Source organism: Eschrichtius robustus, chromosome 8, assembly GCF_028021215.1.
Source record: "Eschrichtius robustus isolate mEscRob2 chromosome 8, mEscRob2.pri, whole genome shotgun sequence".
Lineage (NCBI taxonomy): Eukaryota > Metazoa > Chordata > Mammalia > Artiodactyla > Eschrichtiidae > Eschrichtius > Eschrichtius robustus.
In genome coordinates, this window is record NC_090831.1 from 87,487,442 (window position 1) to 87,510,196 (window position 22,755).

Consider the following 22,755-nt stretch of genomic DNA (forward strand, 5'->3'; position numbering starts at 1 on the left):
TCAGCAAACTTACTCTGTAAAGGCCTGGTAGAAAATAGCTTAAGCTTTGCAGGCCTTAGGATCTCTGTCAGATATACTCAGCTCTGTCACTGTAGCATGAAAGCAGCCACATACAATACATAAATTGAAAAATGTGACTGTCCTGCAATAAAACTTTATAGACAATAAATTTTAATTTTATATTATTTTTGCATGTCACAAAATGTTATTTTTTATAATTTTTTCAACCATTTAAAATGTGAAGACCATTCTTCGCTTGTGGGCTATACCAAACAGGTGGCAGACAGCAGGGTTTGCCAACCCCTGCTCCAAGCTATTTACCTGATTAGAGGTGGGCCCCACTCACCCCACACTGCTCTTCATGAAAACCTTACTGCCTCAGAAACTCCACAAGCCAGCTTAGAGCTATGTTAGAACCAACACTGCTTTCTTTCTAGCACCAGAAGTCATTATTTAAGACCGAGGAATTATCCATAAACTGTGAACCTCTTTAGCAAACCTGCCAAAATGCTTGCTGCTCCATGGCTTGATGCAGATAAAACTATAAATTTCCAGAATAGCAGATTTGCAACTTTGTTTCCTGAAGTTTTCTTCTTCATCTAAACTAATAGTGTTTGAGCTCTGAGCAAGAAGGCCTGATTCCCTCTGGGCTTGTGTCCAAATTTCATGTGTTTGAAAGTTTTGTTCAGTCCCAGGGAGTTTTAAACATATTTTATAGAGACTCTCAGTGTGAAGGGAGAGTGCCAAGTGCATAGTCTGACATTTTAGCCACAGGAAAGGAGTGAGGGAAGCATCAAACAGCGTGCGGTTCATTGCTGTACAGGGAGGAAAGCTACTTGGGGGGGATGGGGAAGAAACGAAAAGCCCTCTGTCAGAGCTTCACCTAAACCCCACCTTGGAGCAGCAGAGATTAATGATAAAGGCAGATCTTTGAGCAGTTGATGAGAAGCAGATTCTTAACACTGCTGGAGGCCATGAGGAAGGGATCCCACAGCAGCACGCTCTCAGCTAGCACACTGTGGTCTTGGTACACTGCAGGGTGTGGGGCTAATGACCACCACCGGCTCTGGAGGAGGGCCATGAGGTTGCTTTGCTGGGCATGGAGAGGGGACAGCTGATTTCCAGCTGCTGAGGCAGACAGGGTAATATAATCAATGCAAAGTTAAAACTCCCTTTTCCAAGGCTATCTCCACCTACCTGCAACAACTTCCTAACCCAAACAGAATAATTTTATTTCCAAATTGGCACACTCACAGTAAGTTTAAATTATTACCCCTTCTTCAGTCTGCACCTGCAAGATTAAACAAAGAGCCACATGATTTTATTCACAATTAATCTCAGCTCCTAACGCTAAACAAACAGACATCCCATTCTATACATGAGCTAGAGAAAGGAAATTGGAATTACAAAAAACTCAGTAATTCAAAAGAAGAAAACTAATTTTTAAAAACAGAACAGGTGTTCTCTTTTGAAACAGACTTGTTCCAAGAAACAAATATTTTAAGTCTCTAATTTGTAGTTTCAAGTTTTTAGTGAGATTTAAGAAGACCCTACACTAATAAAGCAGGGACTAGCAGGCATGAAAAGGAAACAATCTGGAAATGTAAAAGGATACTTGAAAGTGACAAAATAATAATTACCACATTTTAAAAGAACTCAGTAAGGACAGCAAACAGCATACCGGATGCTGTAGAAAACAGCATCAACAAATTAGAAGACTCATATAGGAAATTCTTCCAATATCAGAGTAAACAGTTAAAGAAGTAAAAATTATTAAACAAAAGATGAAAGAAATAGGGAATAGATTCAGGAATTGTAACATTTATATAATAGGAATTTTAGTAGGTCTGAATAGAGCAGAACAATTAGAAGCAAAAAGAATGAGGAAGAGGAGAAAAAAAAAGAACAAGAAGAAAACTTTCCTGAGATGAGTAACGACTTGAGTTTTCAATTGGAAGCGCTCAGTTATATTGTGAATACGAATGAAAAAAATTTACAACTGAACAAATACTGGTACAATTTCTGAATTTCAAAGGAAACTTTCTAAAAGCATTTTTATCAGATAGGAAAAAAAGGTAATTTTCCAACAAAGGAAAGACAGTGAGTTTAGCATCAGCTTTTACTCTATCTACAGTATTTAAAAACTAGATGACAAAGGAAGGTTGAAAGAGTTCTGAGGAGAAAGACAGTGACGCTAGTCAGGTTATAATAATGGCAACAGATCCTCTCAGATATGTATGAACTGATAAAGAGGGTCACCCATATATCCTTCCTCAACCAATTACTCAACATTTATCAACAACTGAGAATAAAGTCAGAACACAATTCCAGTAATTAGAGTATAACAGAAGAAATGAGCATTAAACAATGAAATGAGTATGACTAGAATTAAATTTAAATGATCGTGGTTGATGTATTTGTGATCCTTACATAAACATTAAGAAAAAGAATTGAAAAAGAAGATAAGATACATGAATAAAAAGCTGGATTTTAAATCCCAGATTTTTTAAACCAAAACTATAGGTTGAGGGAGGGGCAGTACAAGGAAAAAATCACATACTAAGTATCTCCTATTTTACAAGAAAAGAAAATGTATAGTTTCATTCCTAACAATAACAGAGAAATATCAATTTTACAATTATGTCTTTCAGAATTTAAAAGCATAATTATATTAAAAAGAAATATAATGAACATTAAAGAAAGGACTTTGGTTTCAGACAAACTAACCTGGGTGTGAGGCTCAGCTGTCACAAATTACCATATGTGAATTTGAATAAAGTATTAATCTCTTTAAGCTTCAGCTTAATAGGGATGACAGTCATTCTTTATTATAGAATTATAGGGATGATAATCATTCTTTATTATAGAATTATTTTGAAGTGTAGCTGAAATAAAATGTGTCAACTGCATAGCTCACTGGCTGACACGTGGTGGCTGTGGAATGTTAACTGTAATAAAAGCGGGGTGGGGTGGGGTGGGGGGTGGTGCTGGGACTTGATAAATTTAACAAAAGACAGGAAGAGAAAATAAGGGGTAAAACAAATAGCTGAATTAAACAGAAAGCAGAAATAGTTAGAAAGAAGCAATACCAAACATATCAGTGGTCATAATACTTGGAGATAGATTAAATTTTTTGACTAAAACACAAAGACCTTCAGACAAGTTTTTAAAAATACAGATACTCTGTATGACATTTTTAAAGACACAGCATTATTTATGCAACAAATATTTGAGTGTTTACTATGTACCAGGCACTATTCTAGGTTCTGGGGATATAGTAGGAAGCAAAAAGACAAGGCATTGGACCAATCAGATATTGGGGGCTGCAAAATCTAGGCAGAGGGTAAGTAAGTATAAAGGCCCTAACTGGGGCTAAGATGGGCCTGGGCATGTTCAAAGGAAAGTGAGCAAGACAAAGGTAGGTGAGTTCAGAGAGATAACTGGGAGGGCTGGAATCAGATTCTGTGGGACCTTTCAGGCCTTGTCTGGACTTTGGATTTTACTGTGAATGGGAAGATGAGTCACTCTGAGCAAGAGTGATGTGATCTGACTTCCTTTCTTTGATAAGATCATTCTGATTGGTGAACTGAAAATGGACTTAAGAACAGTAAGAGTGGGAGTAGAAAGATCAATTAGAAAATTAATGTAATAATTCAGGAAAGAGATGATATTGTCCTAGATAAGAGTGGTAGCAGTGGGAATGGTAAGAAGTAGTTGGACTCCTCTGGATATAGTTAGAATGATTAGTTGCCTGCATGTGGAAAGAGAAAGAGGGGCCAGCAAGGGTGACACCAGTCTTTTGGCTGGAGCAACGGGAGGGATGCAGCTGAGAAGGGAACTGTAAGAGGAGAGCAGGTGTAGAAGAGTGTGGTTGGGCGTCCTGTTGTAGATGTGAGGTACCCTTAGCAGAGATGGAAGAGTAAAAGAAGTAGCCAGCCAGAGCTTTGACTCTAGAGAGGCCAGAACCAGAGATGTAAATTTGATAGTAGTCAGCATATAATGGCATTTAAAGGCATGAAACTGGTGATATCACCCAGGAAGGGGATGCGAACTGAGAAGAGAAGAGGTCCAAGGACTAAGGCCTGGAACACATTACTGTTTACAGATGGAGGACAAGGGGAAGAACCAACAAGGGGATGGAGAAAGAATGGCCAATGGAGTAGAATAAAAACCAGAGATTGTGAGAGATCTTGGAAGCAAAGAGGAAAAAGGGAGAGAATAAACAACAGTGTCAAACCCTGGTAATAGGTGAAGTAAGATAGGACTGAGAATTGACCATTGTGGTTAGCAATGGGGAGTTCACTGATGACCTGGACAGAGGAGGACTGGTGGGGTAGTGTGGGTGAAACTCTAAATGACAGGGTAGAAGAGACAAAGGGAAGAGAGGAACTGAGAAGAGAATACACACAACTCTTTTTAAGGAGCTTTACTATTAGAAGGAGTAGAAAACTGGGAAAATCAGTAACTCAAGAGACACATGGCATCAAGAGAAGGTTGTTTTTTACTTAATGAAAGAAATGTCAAGATATCTGTTTGATTATGCAAGAGAAAGAGGGGTCTATTGCTGTAGGGACAAAGATTTTTAAAAATTGAAAGGCAAATAAAAGCAAAAAATGTTAAGGTATACCAATAGAAGATGAGACAAAGTAGAACTCAAGACAGGCATTAAATGGGATAGAAGTAAATGATCATTTGACTGATAAATTATGGAACAAACTAAGAAAGTAGTTAAAGAAGTATTCCTCAAAAGAATAGTGCACCCAGATGAATTTATGGGCAAGACTGTAAAGTATCACTTCTTTGGATTTAAACTGATCAAACAATAAAAAGAAGGAAGATATTTCAGTTTATTCAAACAAACTAGCAGAAACCTGATACCAAAAACTGACAGAGAAGGAAAGAAGAAACAAAGTATATCTGTGTTATGAAGACTGATACAAAAAGTCTTAAATAAAATATGAGTAAGTTAAATCCAGCAATATATTACAAGAAAAACAGATAAAATCCAGATAGGATATATTCCAGAAATACAAGGATGGCTCAACATAGACAGTATGACTAGAATTAATCATATTGTTATTTAAAAGTAGAAAAATAATTAAAATTGTCTCAGTGGATGTTAAAAGAGCATTTAATATAAATTCAGTTAACATTCAGGATAGCAAAAAATTCTTAATTTAGGCATACCTCAATATGATAAAGCATATCAATCTGAAACCAACAGCCAATGAAAACCATATATAATGATAAAACACGAGGCATTACTAAATAAGTCAAGAACAAGAGAAAATGCTAACTATCATCACTTTTTAATAGTATTCCAGAAATTTTAGTCAGTGTAATAAAACAAGAAAAAGACATTGTTAAAGGCGTAAATCCTAGAAAGAAAACAACAAAATGATCATTTTTGCAAATGATATAGAAATCTAAGTGGTTAACTCAAGAGACTAAAAGGAAAAATTGTTAAAACTAATTTTTTTAAGTTCAGTAAAATGGCAGGATGCCAAAGACATATAGGAATCAATAGCTTTTTACAGACTAGACAGATTTCTAATTAAAAATTCTATTTTCAAAAGCAAGCCCTCTCCCACCGAAAAAGAAAAACCTTCTAGTACATTCTAGACAAAAGGTAACGTGAGCCACATATGTAATTTTTAATAGTCTAGTTGTCACATTTTAAAAAAGCAAGTGAAATTAATTTTAGTATTTTATTTAACCCAGTATGTCTCCAAAATATTATTTCAATATGTAATCAATATCCTAAAACTATTGTTGAGATACTTTCAGTCTTTTTTCATACTAAACCCTAAAAATCAGTGTTTGGTTTTTTTGTTGTTTGTTTTTTTGTTTTTGTTTTGTTTTTTGGTGCCTGTGGTATTTCTTAATATGGAATAGCCACATTTCAAGTCCTCACTAGCCATCTGTGGCCAGTGGCTATTGAACTGGACAGTGTAGCTATGTGCCTAAGAAATTGTGTAGGACTTATAAACTTGAAAATACCAAAACTTCTAAAGAACATAAGAAGAGGTTTCAGTAAAAAGACAAACATATGACATACTCCTAGAAGTCTCATTACTGTAAAGATATCATTTTTCTCCCCCAAATTATTATATAAATTTAACACAAGCCCAATCAAAATTCCAATGACATTTTTTGGGAAGACTGGACAGAATTCCAGAGACTGGAAGCATAAATGTCAAAGAATGTCAAGAAAATTTGAAAATGACAAGAAAAAAGATCTGGAGTTGTCATGTCAGATATCTACCGATCATCAAATATTTATATATTATACCAATTTACCAAAATTATAACAATATAATACTGGCAGATCAATAAAGAGACTAAAAACAACTATAAGTAAGAATTTAGTATATGATAAAGGGGAAATTTTTTAAAAGTGGGAAGGAATATGTTAGTAAATATATAGTTTTGGGGCCACTTATAAAAAATATACAATGACATCTATTTTATATTTTATACAAAATCAATACTGCATGAGTTAAGTATTTAAATAAAAACCTAGAAAGCAATAAAATGATAGAAAATCTGTAGTTGAATATTTACCTAGTTATGTTTTTTTGGACTAGAGAATCTTTTTAAGATAGAAATCATAAAGAGAACAATACATTTGGTGATAAAATATTCTATTTATCAAAAACATAAGTAAAAAGCTAATTTCAAACAGATAAAATAATTCCAACATATATGAACAATAAAAATATTAATACATAAAAATAGCTTTTATAGATGAATAAGAGAAAAGATGAACAATCCAAAAGAAAAAAACAATGGGCGAAGGACATAAATAGGTCAATTTATAAAAGAGAAATACAGAGTTTCACCTATCAAATTGGCAAAGATAACAAGATGATGATCATGTTTCACAAGGGTGCAAAGAAATGGACACTCTTGATCATGACATGGACAATCTTTCTTGAAGGAAACCTGGCAGTATATATGAAAAGCCTTTAAAACATGCATATCTTTCCATTTATATGAGGTACCTAAACTAGACAAATTCATTGAGACAGAAGGTAGAATAGACATTACCAGGGGCTGTGGAGAGGAGGAGTAGAGAGTTACTGTTTAATGGGTACAGATATTTTGTTTGGGATGTTGGAAACGTTCTGGAAATGGATATGGTGATGGTTGTATAACATTGTGAGTGTACTTAATGCCACTGAATTATACACTTAAAAATGTTCAAAATGCATATTTTACCACAATTTAAAAAAATTCCATTGCGTGACTATAAAAATTTATTAAACCATTCTCCTATTGTTGAACATTCCGGTTTTCCCCATAACTTAACAATTAAAAATAACATTATGGTTAAAATAATGTGTATCCTTTTACACAGCATTTTTATTTGTTAGTATTTATCCTATAGTAATAATGAGTAATATGTGTAAAGATATACATTTTACTTCCTGGCACTGTTTGTAATAACAAAGAGTGGGAAACCTAAGTAACTAACATTATAGGATTGGTCAAATTATTGTACACAATGGAAAATTAGACAGCCATTAAAAAGTATACTACAGACATACCTATTGATATTAAGGGAAAAATGATTAAAAATAGTGTGTGTGGTAAACTTCAAAGGAAGTTAATGTTCATATGTGCATAGGAAAGTATCTGGAAGAATATATAAGTTTTTGCCAGTGGTTATCTCTGAGTGAATGGGATTTTGTTACTTTTTTTATGCTCTTTTTCTTGCTTGTCAGTATTTTTCTGCAATAAGCATGAACTCTAATTGTAAAAAACAAAGCAAACAAACAAACAAAAAAACCTAACAGAAGAAACTTAATTTTGAACATTTAAATATCTTCATAGTCATTTCTCCTTTCTCAGAAGTAATACCATGCCTTCACTTACTATACAAAGTGCCCCTTCCCTCCCCACAAAAGAAAAACCAACTGATAGAGTGTCTGTAAGTTATTTATTATATGGCACCAGCAGATAATTCTTTCCCTGAACTAAATAACTATAAATTAGATTATATTAAGAAATCCCTTTGAGCTTTTAATTTGCTTCTTGGCTGTCCATTGTAGGTATATGTGCAAAGCATCTAATGAAAACACTTTCTACTTTTGGTAATGAGATGAGTTGCCTTTTATAAATGAGGGAGATGCTGTCCCTGGGAGAAGGCTGCACATGAAGTATGTAAGACATTCAGGTATCTGAATGGAACCTCATAAAATGAGAGCAAGAAAACCAGAATGCCCTTTAGAGTATCCTCAAAGCTTGTGCAGATGTAGAAAGAATAATACTGTGAGTTTAGAGGTATAAGGCAAACAGATCCAATCCTAAAGGCATTTTTGTTTGGGTGTCCCACACAGTAGCTGTAAATCGGAACAGGAAACTTGAAATCATTAAGGTCACATATTTATAACATCATATTCAATTAGGTTAGAAAAGTGCAATTTCTGTCATCATGTCCTAAAAAGATGTGTTTTTCTCTCAGATCTCTTATTAAAAAAAGGTCTCTATATTGTTACAAATAGGGCTGTTTTCAGTCAGTTACAAGGAGCAATTCAATTACTAGATGGTTTAGTGCAGTAACTGACTCCAGACTAATTTAATTTCTTTAGGTCTCCAAAGATCAATTGATCTGATTTGTCCCATCCCCAAAGGCTGCTTAGAAAAAACTCAGACTGAAATACCTGGAAATGAAATCCAAAACCTTGTCCAATTTCACACTACTTAGGTCATCTTGCAAACTTGCAGCTAGTCACATAAGATGCTCTCTTGGCCCTCAGACCATTGAAAGCTTCTTAGCTTCATGTACATGTGAGTGTTCCCCACATCAGGATGTTTATTAAATAAGTGAAAAATGTGGCTGCATGTGTTATCAAATACGTCGCTCCAAAGGGTAGTGAGTCTGGGTACTTGTCTCTCATGAGCACAAGTGCAACAAAAGGGGCTATTTTTACTCTAGGAGTAGTTTATTAAGACTATTAAAAGTAGCTTAGGGGCTTCCCTGGTGGCGCAGTGGTTGAGAATCTGCCTGCTAATGCAGGGGACACGGGTTCGAGCCCTGGTCTGGGAAGATCCCACATGCCACGGAGCAGCTGGGCCCGTGAGCCACAACTACTGAGCCTGCGCGTCTGGAGCCTGTGCCCCGCAACGGGAGGGGCCGCGATAGTGAAAGGCCCGCGCACCGCGATGAAGAGCGGTCCCTACACCGCGATGAAGAGTGGCCCCCGCTTGCCGCAACTAGAGAAAGCCCTCGCACGAACCGAAGACCCAACACAGCCAAAAATAAATAAATAAATAAATAAATAAAGTAGCTATAAAATTAAAAAAAAAAAAAGTAGCTTAGATGGGGTAAAACTATGCTCATCTAATAAAATATTTTACATTTTGAGATTTAGAAGTGCTTTCATAAATGTCATCTTACATGGTTCTCATAATAAACCTTTGAAGTAAGCAGGGTTATTTTCTCCATTTTCTAGATGAGGAAGCAGACTCAGGGGTTAGGTGACTTCTCTAGGATCACTCAGGCAGGAAAAGGCAGAGCTGGGACTCTAACCCATGACTTTGTCTCTATATACCATGCTCACCCACTGATTTGAGACAGACGATATGATGCCCACTGTAAAAACACATCACTTACTTCCCAACTGAGCCACTGTTTTCATTCTTGCCTGACCCCTGACTAGAACGGAGAAAAAGTTCACATATTAAAATCCCACTTGCATAAACCCAGTCTGAATCAGTACCTCTGGCACTCCAGAAATAGGAGATAAAAAAGGCCACACCTAAATGCAAGTAGCCTTTGTAAATGGACTCCTTTGTCACCCACGCTGCTGATACCACTTTCTCACTGACTTGGGTCTTATGACCTATTTGCACGCCTATGTCCCACCTAATTGGAGAGTTATCTCCTTGCCATCTCTCTGCATTTTGCAATGGATTTTCAACAAGCTCAAGTTTCTTTCCCTGATCTCTCAATACCCCACAATCACTTGTCAAGCACTCCAACTAATTAATCTTTTCTACTCAGATGCCACAGTTCTACCCAACTTTCAGTCTCTCCTGCTGGATACTTTGTCTCCCCACCGAGCTTCTATATCTGTTCCCACAAGTCAAAACCACACGCCTATGCTCTGCCATTTGGGAAGGATGAGGGAAGGATAAGACAGATGTTGCTAAAACATGTAATTATCCTTTAATTTGAATTTCCAGGACAGGTTAGAGAGAAGTGCTGAGGTCAGATGTGACCATGTGGTAGGTAACAAAGAGTGTGGCAGACATAGCAGTTGGTAGGGAAATCACACAAAGATTTGGAGATAAAGTAAACCAGAGGGCTGGTAGCTAGGGTACCCCACCTGTCAATAAAGATTCCAGGCCACATAAAAGATTAGATACAGAAGATGAGTAAGATCTGACGATCTAATGTGTGAAATGGTGACTATAGTTGATAACATTGTATTATATAATTCAAATTTGTAAAGAGAGTGGAACTTAAATGTGCTCACCAAAAACAAAACAGAATAAGCACAGAAAGTTACATAGTATGTTTACGGGATACAAATAATCTTTTCCTTGAAAAAATCATTTTTTGACATTCATTTTGGGCAAACTATGCATCTCAATATAGTCATTACTCATCACTTAGACAGTCTCACACTGTGTGAACCATTTTAATTAAATAAAAAGTGGGGTAAATTACGGCACATGATTGTCACTTGCCTTCTTAAAGGTCCTGAGATCTGATAGCTTTCCTATTAAGTATAAGCAGTCTATGCTGTAGGTAAAATATACACCTTGATTTAAATTGCCTCTCCTTGTTTCAAAATTCCAAACTACCTTTATAAGTCTTTATGTTAACAAATATATCCACTTCAGAAGGCAAAGGCTATTAAGATTCTATTTCTCTGTGGATTGCCACTCAAGACATGAAGCTTAATATCATCGAGAGGACTGTGTCTTTGATAACAAAGAAGCCCCGTTGAAAAACTGTCCTGTCCAAAGAAACCACTTCACTCAGAAATTGAGCATAGAATAGATCCAGCTGCAGCAGCTGTCAAAGCTTAAGCAGTTGCATATCTACAGGGTTTATAACTGGAAGGGAAGGTGGGGCAGAGAACTGGAGACTATACAGAGTACTGGAGCCTCTATACAGTCAGGTTATGGCTCTTTGGTGTTGAAAGGAGTGTGCTCTTACAAACTAGTGCTTCTCTTTATCTTATCTGGGCAAAAAAGTAAACAGAAAATTCTCATTACCTCTCAATGTCAGTGAGCCTGGAGGAGTCCCGGAATCCTTTGGCAAAAGGGTTACTATCTATTTTCAGCTTGGTTATCTGGAAAGGGAAAAAAGGGTAACAAAACAGTATCATTTCCATGGTCAAGGAAATAAAATCAGAAATAAAAACTTTGTTCATTTTCCATCATGGCACCCCAAGAATATCTTAATGTCTCTCAGTATTGTGATAAAGGTTAAAATTGCTAAGGAAGTTCACAAGAGGCCTAAATTGGGTGGAATGGTCAGAGAAAGCCTCAGAGAGAAGGAAGTAGTTGAGGACAGACTGGTCCTAAAACAGGCTGGAAGTCAATGGATAGAGACAGTTCGAAATGGGGGCCTTTTACAAACAGTGTGGCTGCCGTGTGAAGTATTTAAGAGAGTAGTGAAAGGCTAGAGCTCGACTGGGGAATGGGGAAGCTGTCTAGGAGGCCAGCATTGGTGGGTAATGGGGAATAAAAACAAGAACATTACCTCATGCTGACTTGGCAGCCTCATTTGTTAATACCATGGGTACCTATATATACCATAATGGATACCACAGTAGTAACTTCATGTTCAATACTATATGAAATACCTGACATAAATATATGATATAAAGCTTTCAGCATATAAATTTACCCCTGTTCCCCTTTCCATCTGACTAAATAAGAATCAAGTTAGTGGGTCTCTTATTATCCTCCCATATAATGTTACTTACAGACTCTATGCTTATATGGAAAAAAAGTATTTCCTAATAAGAATCATAGTCTGAAGTATTAAGTGTCTATGTTGTGCTAGTCATAATTCGCACAATATTAATGTAGAAAGATCCATTAAAATATATGCACTGCACCTTCACGGAAAAATACGTTAGGTTACAAAGAAAATAAATAAATAAATAAAACACTGATGAAAAGATGCTCTACTTGCAAAATTCCTGAGTGTTAAGAGCTAAAAGGAATGGAGGAGGATTATTGGCATTAGAACCACAGACACCTTTAAAGAGAGTCATAGCTCATTTCTGTCAAAATGAGAACCCACATTCATCTTTGGAAAGAGAGACACACACAGAATAGTCTTAACCTGAAAAAAAAGTTACAGGTTGAGGGAGGCATGCCTTCCTCTTTCAAAGTAAGGAGTAAACACAATCAAAAATATATCTATTTTGAGAGAGAGATATATATATATATAATAGTTTGAAATACTATTTTGCCAATAAGCAACTTTTCCTTTGATCAGAGTGTATCTACTTTTCATTTTAAACTATTAACATCTAAAGAATTGCTTTTTTCATTACAAAAGAAAGTCTTTTTTTTTTTACTTTTCAAGTTTTCTTAATGTGAGCTAACCAATGTACAAGCTGCAAAAAGCTATTTACCTCACTTAAAATAGAACTTCCCACACTGTCCTTACCAGAGAGACTGCACTTCTCTATCATTAACACTGGCAAGTTTTAAGATTGATTCTTTGATATTAGTTTTTAAGGGCACTTGACAGTGCCTCAGAAATGCTCATTTTTGTCCCATGCACATTCACTCTGGAGTAGCCAAAAATAAAATTGCTAATTTCCTTATCAGCTTAGTTAATGGAAAATGGTAAACAGTGAAGGAAAGTGTGCATAGAAAGAAATATACAGGAACCACTGAGGTTGCCCCTAAAGTGTGGCCATCAAGAGTTTGTAGAGAACCTTCTCTCAAAGTCAGCCACCCCTTTAATCAAGGGCATGGATTTCTAAAGGGTAAAGTCTATTTTAGCCATTCTTTCAGACTAGGATTTAGTATTAAAGGTCAGTTTTCAGGGCAAAGGCAAAAATTTTTATTTGTTTGAAATAAATTATAAACATCTTCTAAAGCCCAAGCAGTCAATATATTCTAGGATTATAAAACACCAACAAGATTTTTAAATCCTCAGAAACGGGATTTCTTTGATTATCTTTTTCTACTGAATAATTATAAATGAAAATACTTTAGATTTCTAAAGTGCTTTATAGTTCATGAAAGCACTTTCACAATAATTTATCAACAGAAATGAGATCACATGGTCCCTAAAATTCCATGGAGCAGGCAGTGGCATACATAGAACTGGAAGTGGTTTAAGTGCCACTAAAGAAGCTGGCACCACATCCCCTGCAGTGTTAGGTGACGTTAAGTGTGAACCAAACCCAGATAAAAGCTTCAAACTGAAACTGTAAAATATAGCAATAAAGTTAAGTCTTCAAGTTCAATTCTTATAAGCTCATTTATAAAAAGTGAATGGATTTGCCAATGGATAAAATTTTCTGGAGACAAAGGCAAATAATATCTGATGGAGAAACTAATTTTGAACGAAGTCCTTTTGCAGCCATCCCTCTAAAATGTGAACCATATCAGGAATTCCCTGGTGGCCCAGTGGTTAGGACTTGGCGCTTTCACTGCCGGGTCCCGGGTTCAATCCCTGGTCGGGAAACATCCTGAAAGCCACGCAGTGCAGCCAAAAAAAAATTTTTTAAATAAATATAACAAAAAAATGTGAACCATATCAAGCTTTGTTTGAGTCTTTATAAACTAAAAGAATAGAAAATATTATCTATCTGTTATAATAGTTAAAGAACCACCTTTGATCCACTTTGTCCCTGAAAAGGATTTTGAGAATTGTATTTGTTGTTATTTATATTTCCAGGAGGTAGACTGTTGGCTCAGAATGTGATGATTGTGGAGTTGTCGTAGAAAATAAATATTCTCAGTGTGTGTGTGTGTTAGTTGCTCAATTGATGTGTAACCATATCTAGTATTACTGCCATAACTTTGAATGAGGAAGTGAATCAAATTCAACACAAGTTTTCAGATTTCTTTGGAATTTTCTTTCATTTATTGGAACTTTCTCTTTCCAGTATCTTTTTGGTCCTTCTTTCATCATCCCCAAGAGTATCAATGGTAACTTTTTTACTTTACATTTGATATAATTTCAAACTGTAGGAAAGTTTCAAGAATAGTACAGCGTGTACTCATACAGCTAGATTTACCAGTTGGTTCAGCAGTGATTTAACTTTAGTGTGTTAAGTAGAAAAGGAGCTCAAGAGAGTAACCAGGTACTTACTTTCTCTACGGACTATTTTATCTAATTCCAGGGAAAAAAATTGCTTTTGGAGGTTAGAGAAAAAAAGCTGAATGGATCTCTTACTACTAAAATTGTATGGGGGCCCTGAACTAACCACTACAGTCTTGAACAGGCTTTATGGAGTACCGATTAGCAGTACAGGGACTGTGGGTAGACTTCTTAATGAGCCCACCGTGCTCACTGTGGTATCACTAGACTCTGAATCTACTGGGGTGCCAACAATAAGCACCCCAGAAATGTTTGTTTGAACTTTGCTTCAAGGACAAGCAGTCAGAAATATGATTTCATATGTTTACCAGTTATAGACTAGGTGAAATTCTTGAGTCTACATAAAAAGCATTTTGTTTTCTATTTTAAGATAAAGTAATTTTTAAATAGCAAAGTTTTAACATTCTAGTTAATCATGCACTTTTAAAAGGTCAGGCACAGATTTTATTCCATGGATATTTAAATAAAAACCAGTAGTTAATAGAAAGAAATTCATTTCTGCAGATATAGTTTTATATCCCTTTATGAAATTTGGAAGAATGAAAAAGTTACGTATTTGAGAACTGATGAGAGAAAGACCTGAGTTATATACAGTGATGTCAGTTGGACATCATTTTCCTAATATAGAATACCTGCAGCTTGTAAAGCTGTTGAACCAGCATCACCCATGTCAAAGGTAAAATTAAAAGGAAGATCCAAAAATAGTCAACTACCAAAAACATATGTAGAGAACCCATGTGAAACTACAAGTATGTCTTTATGATTCAACAACAAATTTTAAAAGCAGCAGTATTTTTCATTTTGTGAGGAAGAAGAATTAACAAGTAAGGACAGCAGTATGTGCTTAAGAAATCCTGTTTCAAGTGTATCTACATACATGCAAATCACTGACTAATTCTGGTCAAAATACACCCGTTTTTTCATGTATTATCTTAATAATATGGAACATAATGCATTTCCTAACCAAATTCATTCTTTCAACATCTCCTTTATAGATAAATATATGTATAAATGGAAGGCAGACTTTGACACTGCCAGCTGCACCAAAGAGAAAGGGACTTTTTCTAGTAGTTATTATTCCATGTGATATCACTGGACTCTGAATATAGCTGGAGTTCCCAGCCACAAGGTGAAATTGGCCCTCAGAGACCATTTCTCCAATTATCAGGAAAAGATCTGTCTAAAGGCATTTAAAAATGAAACCTGACCTACACTTCAACTCTACAGCAATGGCATGCCTGCTCAAAAACAATGTATGACCTTTAAATCTTAAATTATAAAATAGTTTGTTGAAAGTATAATGTATTTAGCTTTAATCTAATAATGTTAAGAAATGCAATCATTTCCTCACAAAAACCAGAGGAAAAAATAGCAAAAAATAGAAAAATGGTCCCATTTTCATTACTTACAAATAAAACTACCAGACACAATAAATGAGAAGCTTTTTCACAAATTCTAATGGAAAATTTGATTTGGCTTTTAATATGTATGTAAATAATGTCCTATCCAAAGTTTAAGAGATATAAAGGCGGTCCTAAGTGTGAACTTTTAAATCTTCTTTCTCTCTTTTCTCCCTGTTCTTTGTGCATGAAAATATTCTAATATTTATACTGTACTTAGTACACATTTAATTTGTTTATTTCCTATATATTTATGTTTATTATGGGTAAATCAGTAGACAAGCATGGTATAGCAGTGAAAAGGCAGTAAATGTGAGGAGGCCTAGAAAGAATCAAGGATAACTTCAGAAAACTGTATAAGACTAATGAAAATACTAACCCCCAAAATGATTTATTCACCCCACGTGAATTTCGATTGGTCTTATGAGGTCTATAAACCATTTGCAAAAATGGCTCATTACTATACCAAATCAAATTTTTGACTATTAATTGAATTTCAAATATATATGTGAGTAGATTTCACGTCACCCCTGTGGCTGCCATCTTCTTTGCCTGTAAACTGGGACTAAGAACCAGACCATCTTAGGGAACAACTGTAAGGATCAAATGAGATGCTGTGCATAAACATGCCTTTGGAAATTGTAAGGCACTCTATAAATAAAGCACGTGGTGACTGTTGGACTGTCTCTGGAATGTCCAAAGAGGATTTGCCACCATTTGGATTTTTAAATGTTAGTGGCAACTTTTCAGTGAGATAAATGAATGCACAAATGTTATACTATTTATCTTTAAGTAAAAGCACACACACATACACACACACATACGGCATTGTGCTAGGGATTATGGCTTTAAAGGTGGGTGCACAGAAATAAACTCAGACATGGCAGGATCTACTGAGAAAAGCAGTACTGAATTTAATCACTTATTGTGGGTTATTTAGCAATGAAATGATATATACTAATCATATTAATCGTTACACTTAATGATGCAGTGAAAGCTAGCTAGGCGCTGGTAGGTGGATTTTGAGCCCATTTATAATCTTAATTAGAAATAAACATTTTCAAGAGGAGCAACTAGTGTTGGGATATGTGTTTATTAGAATCTTAAGCCTATTTTAATTTAGCAATATTTTCAAATTCAGTTTCCCAACCTTGACACTGTCAGTGATCATTTCTTGGCCTTGCAATCCAGCAGGATGCTACCAAAAAGGAGGAGTTAACACCCAGAAGATGGTTCTTTCACTTACCAGATTTGTGACCTTGGGCAAGTGTATTAATCACTCTGAACCTCAGTTTCTTCATCCACAAAATGAGGCTTATGGGGCCTTATCCAGGGGATCAGTGTCAGAATTAAGTGAGATATTGATTAAAAATATAGAGGGATTCTTCTAAATTAAAATAAATCCAAACCATGAACCTTAGGTGGATACTAGTTCAAAGGCGGGGGTGGGGGGGAAGGCTGTAAAGACATTTGTAGGTCCATCCTGAAATTTTTAATATGAACTCAATTTTAGATGTTGTAAAGATATTGTGGTTACAAAATAATCTTATTGTCAGTCTAAACTTGTAGAAGTACTTACAGGTAAAGTATCATGATGCATGCATCTTAGTTTCAAATGATTGCGAGAAGGGGGAAAGTATGTACATGTACAGAGATTGAGAAATGGGGCAGGGGAGGTAAAGCAAATTGGAAAAATGTTAATTGTTGAATCTGGGTGGAGAGTATACGTGGTTCATTTTACCATTTGTTTAACTTTTGGATATTTGAAAATTTTCTAGATAAATGTTGAGTGGAAACAAAAGAATTCAGTGAGGTAATGTCACTATAGCATATGGCTCCTATTTGAAACAGCTAATGCCAGTGGATATTTTGATTGTCAATATAGGTTGATTACCATCTTGTTACACTGGCTGCTGTCAGTGTGAAGAGCTCCCTGCACACAGCAGGTAAGCAATGAGCACTTGCTGAAAAGAAAAGAAAAGAAATTAACATAAAGAGCTGAAACCCTCTAAAAAGGATGTCTTGAATCCATCAGGGTCACAAGCTGACAGGAGGTGAGGTTCCCCTTTCTTGGGTAAAGCTTAGAGGTTAGGCTTTTAAACCTAACTACCTGGATTCATATCTGTGATGGGAGCAGCAGGGTCACATTGGATAAGTTATTTAACTCCATGCCTCCATTCTTTGAACTGTAAAATGCAACATAAAAATACTGTTGTTCCTATCTCATAATATCATTGTGAGGATTAAATAAGACAGTGCACTTTAAATGGTGCCTTGTGCACCGAAATATTAGCTGTTATTATAATTATGTAGATAATAACCTCCTATTCCGTGTTCCGTGATATGAAAGGTCCTGCCAGTATTTATTCAGGATTGCTCCTTCACCAATTAAACCAAATGTAAGGTGTTACACTTAGAACTTTCCTTAGTTTTGTTCTGTCTGTAATTTTCACTAAACAATCCCAAATTACCTATTCTTGCTTTGGTTCCCTTTACAGATAATTCTGATAAAAGCAATGAAGTTTCCATATGACAAGTTTTTATTTCATTCTCAAACATCAGCAGGTTTTCTTGTATTAGTATAAATCTGATGTTTCATAATATAAAAGCTACTAATTCAGTTAGTGTAAATTGAATTAAATGTTTCAGGAATCTTTTCTGAACCTGTGATACCTGTATTACATGCATCCTCAAATAAATTAAAAATGGGATTGTTGATGTCAGTGTTCCAGATTCTAAGAGAAGGAGCATTATGTTTTAGGCCTTTGTGGGCTTCACTCTATACCCAAATTTTTAGCTTGGGCATTCTCTGAAAGTTGCCACTCTTGTGTTGTTATCTTAGGGATAATTAAAAAGTTATAGTACTTTGCTTTTACTTAAAGATAAATAGTATAACATTTGTGCATTCATTTATCTCATTGAAAAGTTGCCACTAACGTTTAAAAATCCAAATGGTGGCAAATCCTCTTTGGACATTCCAGAGACAGTCCAACAGTCACCACGTGCTTTATTTATAGAGTGCCTTACAATTTCCAAAGGCATGTTTATGCACAGCATCTCATTTGATCCTTACAGTTGTTCCCTAAGATGGTCTGGTTCTTAGTCCCAGTTTACAGGCAAAGAAGATGGCAGCCACAGGGGTGACGTGAAATCTACTCAAAGTCATATGGAAATTATAGGTGCTTATGCCTTACAGACACATACCCACTCTGGCCATTTTTCCACATCCCTTCTCTGACTTCCTGTTTCCTCATTTGTGTAGGGCTACCTGGGCTTTCAGTTTCATCTTCTTGCTCTTCCTGAGAGACTCAACACCATATTTCCTTGGTTGACCATCCCACTCTGAGCCATCTGTCAGGCAGCACCTAACAGTTATTCACTCAGAACCAAAATATAACATCAAGACATGAGGAGAGCAAGAGTTCTGGCTACCTATAACCAGTCAAATAAAAGCAAGACACAAAACCCAGAGTAAACGGACAATGTGAGTTCCTTTTACTAAAGTACAGTATATCAAAAGGAATTCTACTTCTGGTCCATTCGGACTGTGGAAAAGTTACTTGTCCTCTCTTAGCTTCAGATTCCTCACTAAAGAATGTTACCGTTACCCCTGGCCTTCAAGATTACGCTGACCATGAAAGAAGAATACATGGGGAAGTATCTAACAGCACCCAGTCCTTAGCAACACTTTGATAAATATTTACAGTAGAGTTGGACTAAGCCTTATGGATGAAGAAATGCATAAATTTTAAATATGATTTACAACAGAGAGTAGAAAATATATAACTCAATATTATAAATTAGATATCTTGACGTTAAGTAAATACACAACTGCTTACATACTACAGTTTATTATCTAAAGAGGCATTTAAGATCATTCTACTAGAATTATCTTACCCTGAAATACAGCTGAATAAATCTCACAAAATATCTAACGTATCAGTAGCTTGGACAGTTGGCTAGCACACTACGTGTGCTAATTTAGCAGAAAAACTGAACTTCTAAATTTTATGAAGCAATGAGTTATGGTTACGCATGTCATGAGGCTCTACCAGAAAGAGAAGGAAGCAGGTAATGTTCTTGAGAAAATTTGAGAAGGCAGATTGGGTCAGGTTTGGGTGGGACATGGGAGCAGTGAACAGCCTGACCACGAGTATAAAGGTTCTAAGAAAGATGGTGTAATACAGACCTTCATAACCTTGAGCCACAGATACTCAACATATTTGGAAGTCCTGGGGCTGATTCTCCATAGCTTTCTCCAAAGTGAATTTCTGTTTTGAGTACTGGGATAGCCCTTCTCTCCAAGAAGATAACTCTCCTAAAGCCTTATCTTATTCAGGAAATAAATTGTGAAGGGTATACTCACCAGTTGATTCTGGTAGGCAGTGACCGCCGTAAAAACTGTTTCTGGAAAGATGAATGTTCTGAATTCTTCAGACTTCAGATTGAGTAATGATGCTGTGTGGTCTTTCTTCTTAATGATGTGCACCCGTGGCTGGTACTTATGCATTGAGTTCAAAATTATCTGTAGCAAAGAGTGGGAAGTACAGTACTGGATTTTAAGTACTTATAGTGCTAATAAACAGGCCAAATTACAATGAGGCAAAGAAAGAACCATAAAATCTACAGTGTCAAATGCAGTTTTAAGATTAGGATCTACCCTTTCCATTCTTCAGGCAAATAATTTTCACAAGATACTGCAGAGTATTGTGAGTCACGTTTTACCAAACCAACTGCAAATAATACAGGTTGTTTCAAGTGTCCTTTCTAAAATGACAGAGGAAAAAGTCATCTGGAGGATGTTTATTTTTTAAAAAACGCTTTTTGTTTTTTAGTCTGGTTAGACCAAAGGCAGTATGTCTCTAAATTTTCTAAAGTAAGAAATTACATATTTGAGGAGGCTAGATTGTTATTTGGGGCAGTGGGGGGTGAGGGGTGGGTGGCAGATGGGGCAGAGGGAATAAAACAATTTTAAAAGGCAGCGTGGTATAAGGTAGACCTTGGTTGGAATACTGAATCTGCTACTTTCTAGCTTTTTAATCTTGGGCCAAGTGATCTCACCTCTCTTACCTCATTTTCTTAAATGCAAGAACAGTATTAACTTCACAGGGGTTGTGGTGAGGATCAGACGCTGTAACCCTTGTAAATCACATAGCAAATAGGAAGTGCTTAGTAAACTGTATTATTATTATCGTCGTCATCATTTCTGACAACTTCATTGATTCCTGACTTACAGTTACAAACTAAATAAGAATGTTAGTGATGGATGTCTTCCATTCCATAGCTGCTAAAAGTTGCCCGGTACTTAGAGATCAGAAATATACCCTGTTAACAAGGCAGTATTTTTCATGTATCATTTAAATAAAATACAATAATTTACCATTATGAAATTTGAGCAACAAAATTTACTTTCAGATATTAAAGATTTTCCACATCTCCCCCCACCCCGCAACCCAGACAGCTACCTAAATCTACAAAATCGGGTATGTCTTTCCTGGGATAACAGGGCTCACAATGTACGCCCTTCACCCCAAGGGCCTAGCAGAGAGCTTGGCTCTCAGGGGAGGTGTCTGACACATGCTGTGGCAGGACTAGGGTCAATGGCATGCAGTGTTGTTGCTCTCTTGTTCTTTGGCTAACTTGGGTGTGGTGGGTGAGTGTTAACACTGGTTGACTTGAGCAGAGTTAAATACTAGTCACTGTGAGATAACCGATACAGAATCAATCTCTTTCCATGCTGAGATATAAGCCAACAAAGTTACAGGGCATTAACTGGCATTGAATTTTTGAACATGCCATCTTTTTATGATCCCAGACCTGAATAGGAATTACTGAAACAAATGAGACGTTCAAATGAATCAAAATAAACTTAAAAAAAAAAAGTTATCTCTTTGTGTAATGCGTTTATTCCAAGGAGTTCCAAGATATCTGTGCTCAGTCATAAAACTGGGATAAACTTGAAGTGACAGAAGTAAACATTTGCCTTCTAATCCTGATATAAGAAAAACCTGAGCATTCATTATATGTTCTACTAAGAAGATAGAGTTTTCAAATCATACACACACACACACACACACACACACACTCACACACACACAATGGGAAAAAACCTAAGCTTTAAATAAGGTCCCCTCTTCCTTATACCACCCCCACGTTAATTTCCTTTAGGAAAGGGTGCTGGACAGACTCAGACCCCAGACTGAGTCTCAGATCCCAGGGCTCCTTGAACCTCTGCTCAAGCTTTCATGGGGCTAAGAAACACTGATAGAAATGTAGACTTTGTTACATCGAAGAAATAAATTCCTGGAAATAAATTTTCCTGGAATGCATCTACAAAGGGGGCTTCTTTAGGACTGATTCAAAGAACCTGGCTAAACAACACAGGATCTAAAAATATTTCCTGGTACTTTTCAGAATACACTATTTCTGGTGACAAAGAGTTATATTAAATAATAAAATTTTAAAGCTAAAATGGATATTAGCAACCATATAAGACTTAAACAATTTGTCAAGGTCTAATCTTAGCATAATCAGACTAGAACCCAGAGCTCCTGAAATATAGCTTAGTGCTATTCCCATCCATGAAGCTGATGCTAAAAGGAAAACATATCAATTCTGGACAACTGATCTCAAAATGAATTCTCAGGTCTTTCTGGAAAAACTCAAACAGTTCTTACAAAAGTTTCACATTGGAAAATACTAGAACCATAAAAAAATTTCATTTCTCTCTGCAAAGATTTCAGTGGAGCCCAAGAAATTTTAATATGAATGACATTAAGAATGATCATGGGCCTACAGAAAATGTCTCTCAGATACTTCATAAATTTTAACCTGAAAAAAAAAAATCTATCAATGAAAACATCTGAAAGAAAGGACAATTCTGCCAACGTCCTTGAAGGTAAAAAAAGTCAGTTATCTTTTCCAATACATCAAGTAACAGAAGCCTGTTAACCTACTTCCAACATCCCAGCAGTGCCACCAGCAGACTTGTGAGTTAACCTGGTTACTCTGACTTGGTCAAGATAAACAAGATCTCCTGTG

At 36.0% G+C, this 22,755-nt stretch overlaps 1 protein-coding gene across 1 annotated transcript in view; it reads right to left on the reverse strand.

The window, feature by feature from the left end:
• Positions 1–22,755, reverse strand: part of TBX20 (T-box transcription factor 20) — a 51,785-nt gene that overhangs the window by 17,908 nt on the left and 11,122 nt on the right. The window contains exons 5-6 of the mRNA XM_068550039.1: positions 20,081–20,239; positions 11,233–11,309 (exon numbers count right to left, since the gene is read on the reverse strand). Of these exons, the coding sequence (XP_068406140.1) occupies positions 11,233–11,309; positions 20,081–20,239 (236 nt within the window). The remainder of the gene's footprint in view (positions 1–11,232; positions 11,310–20,080; positions 20,240–22,755) is intronic.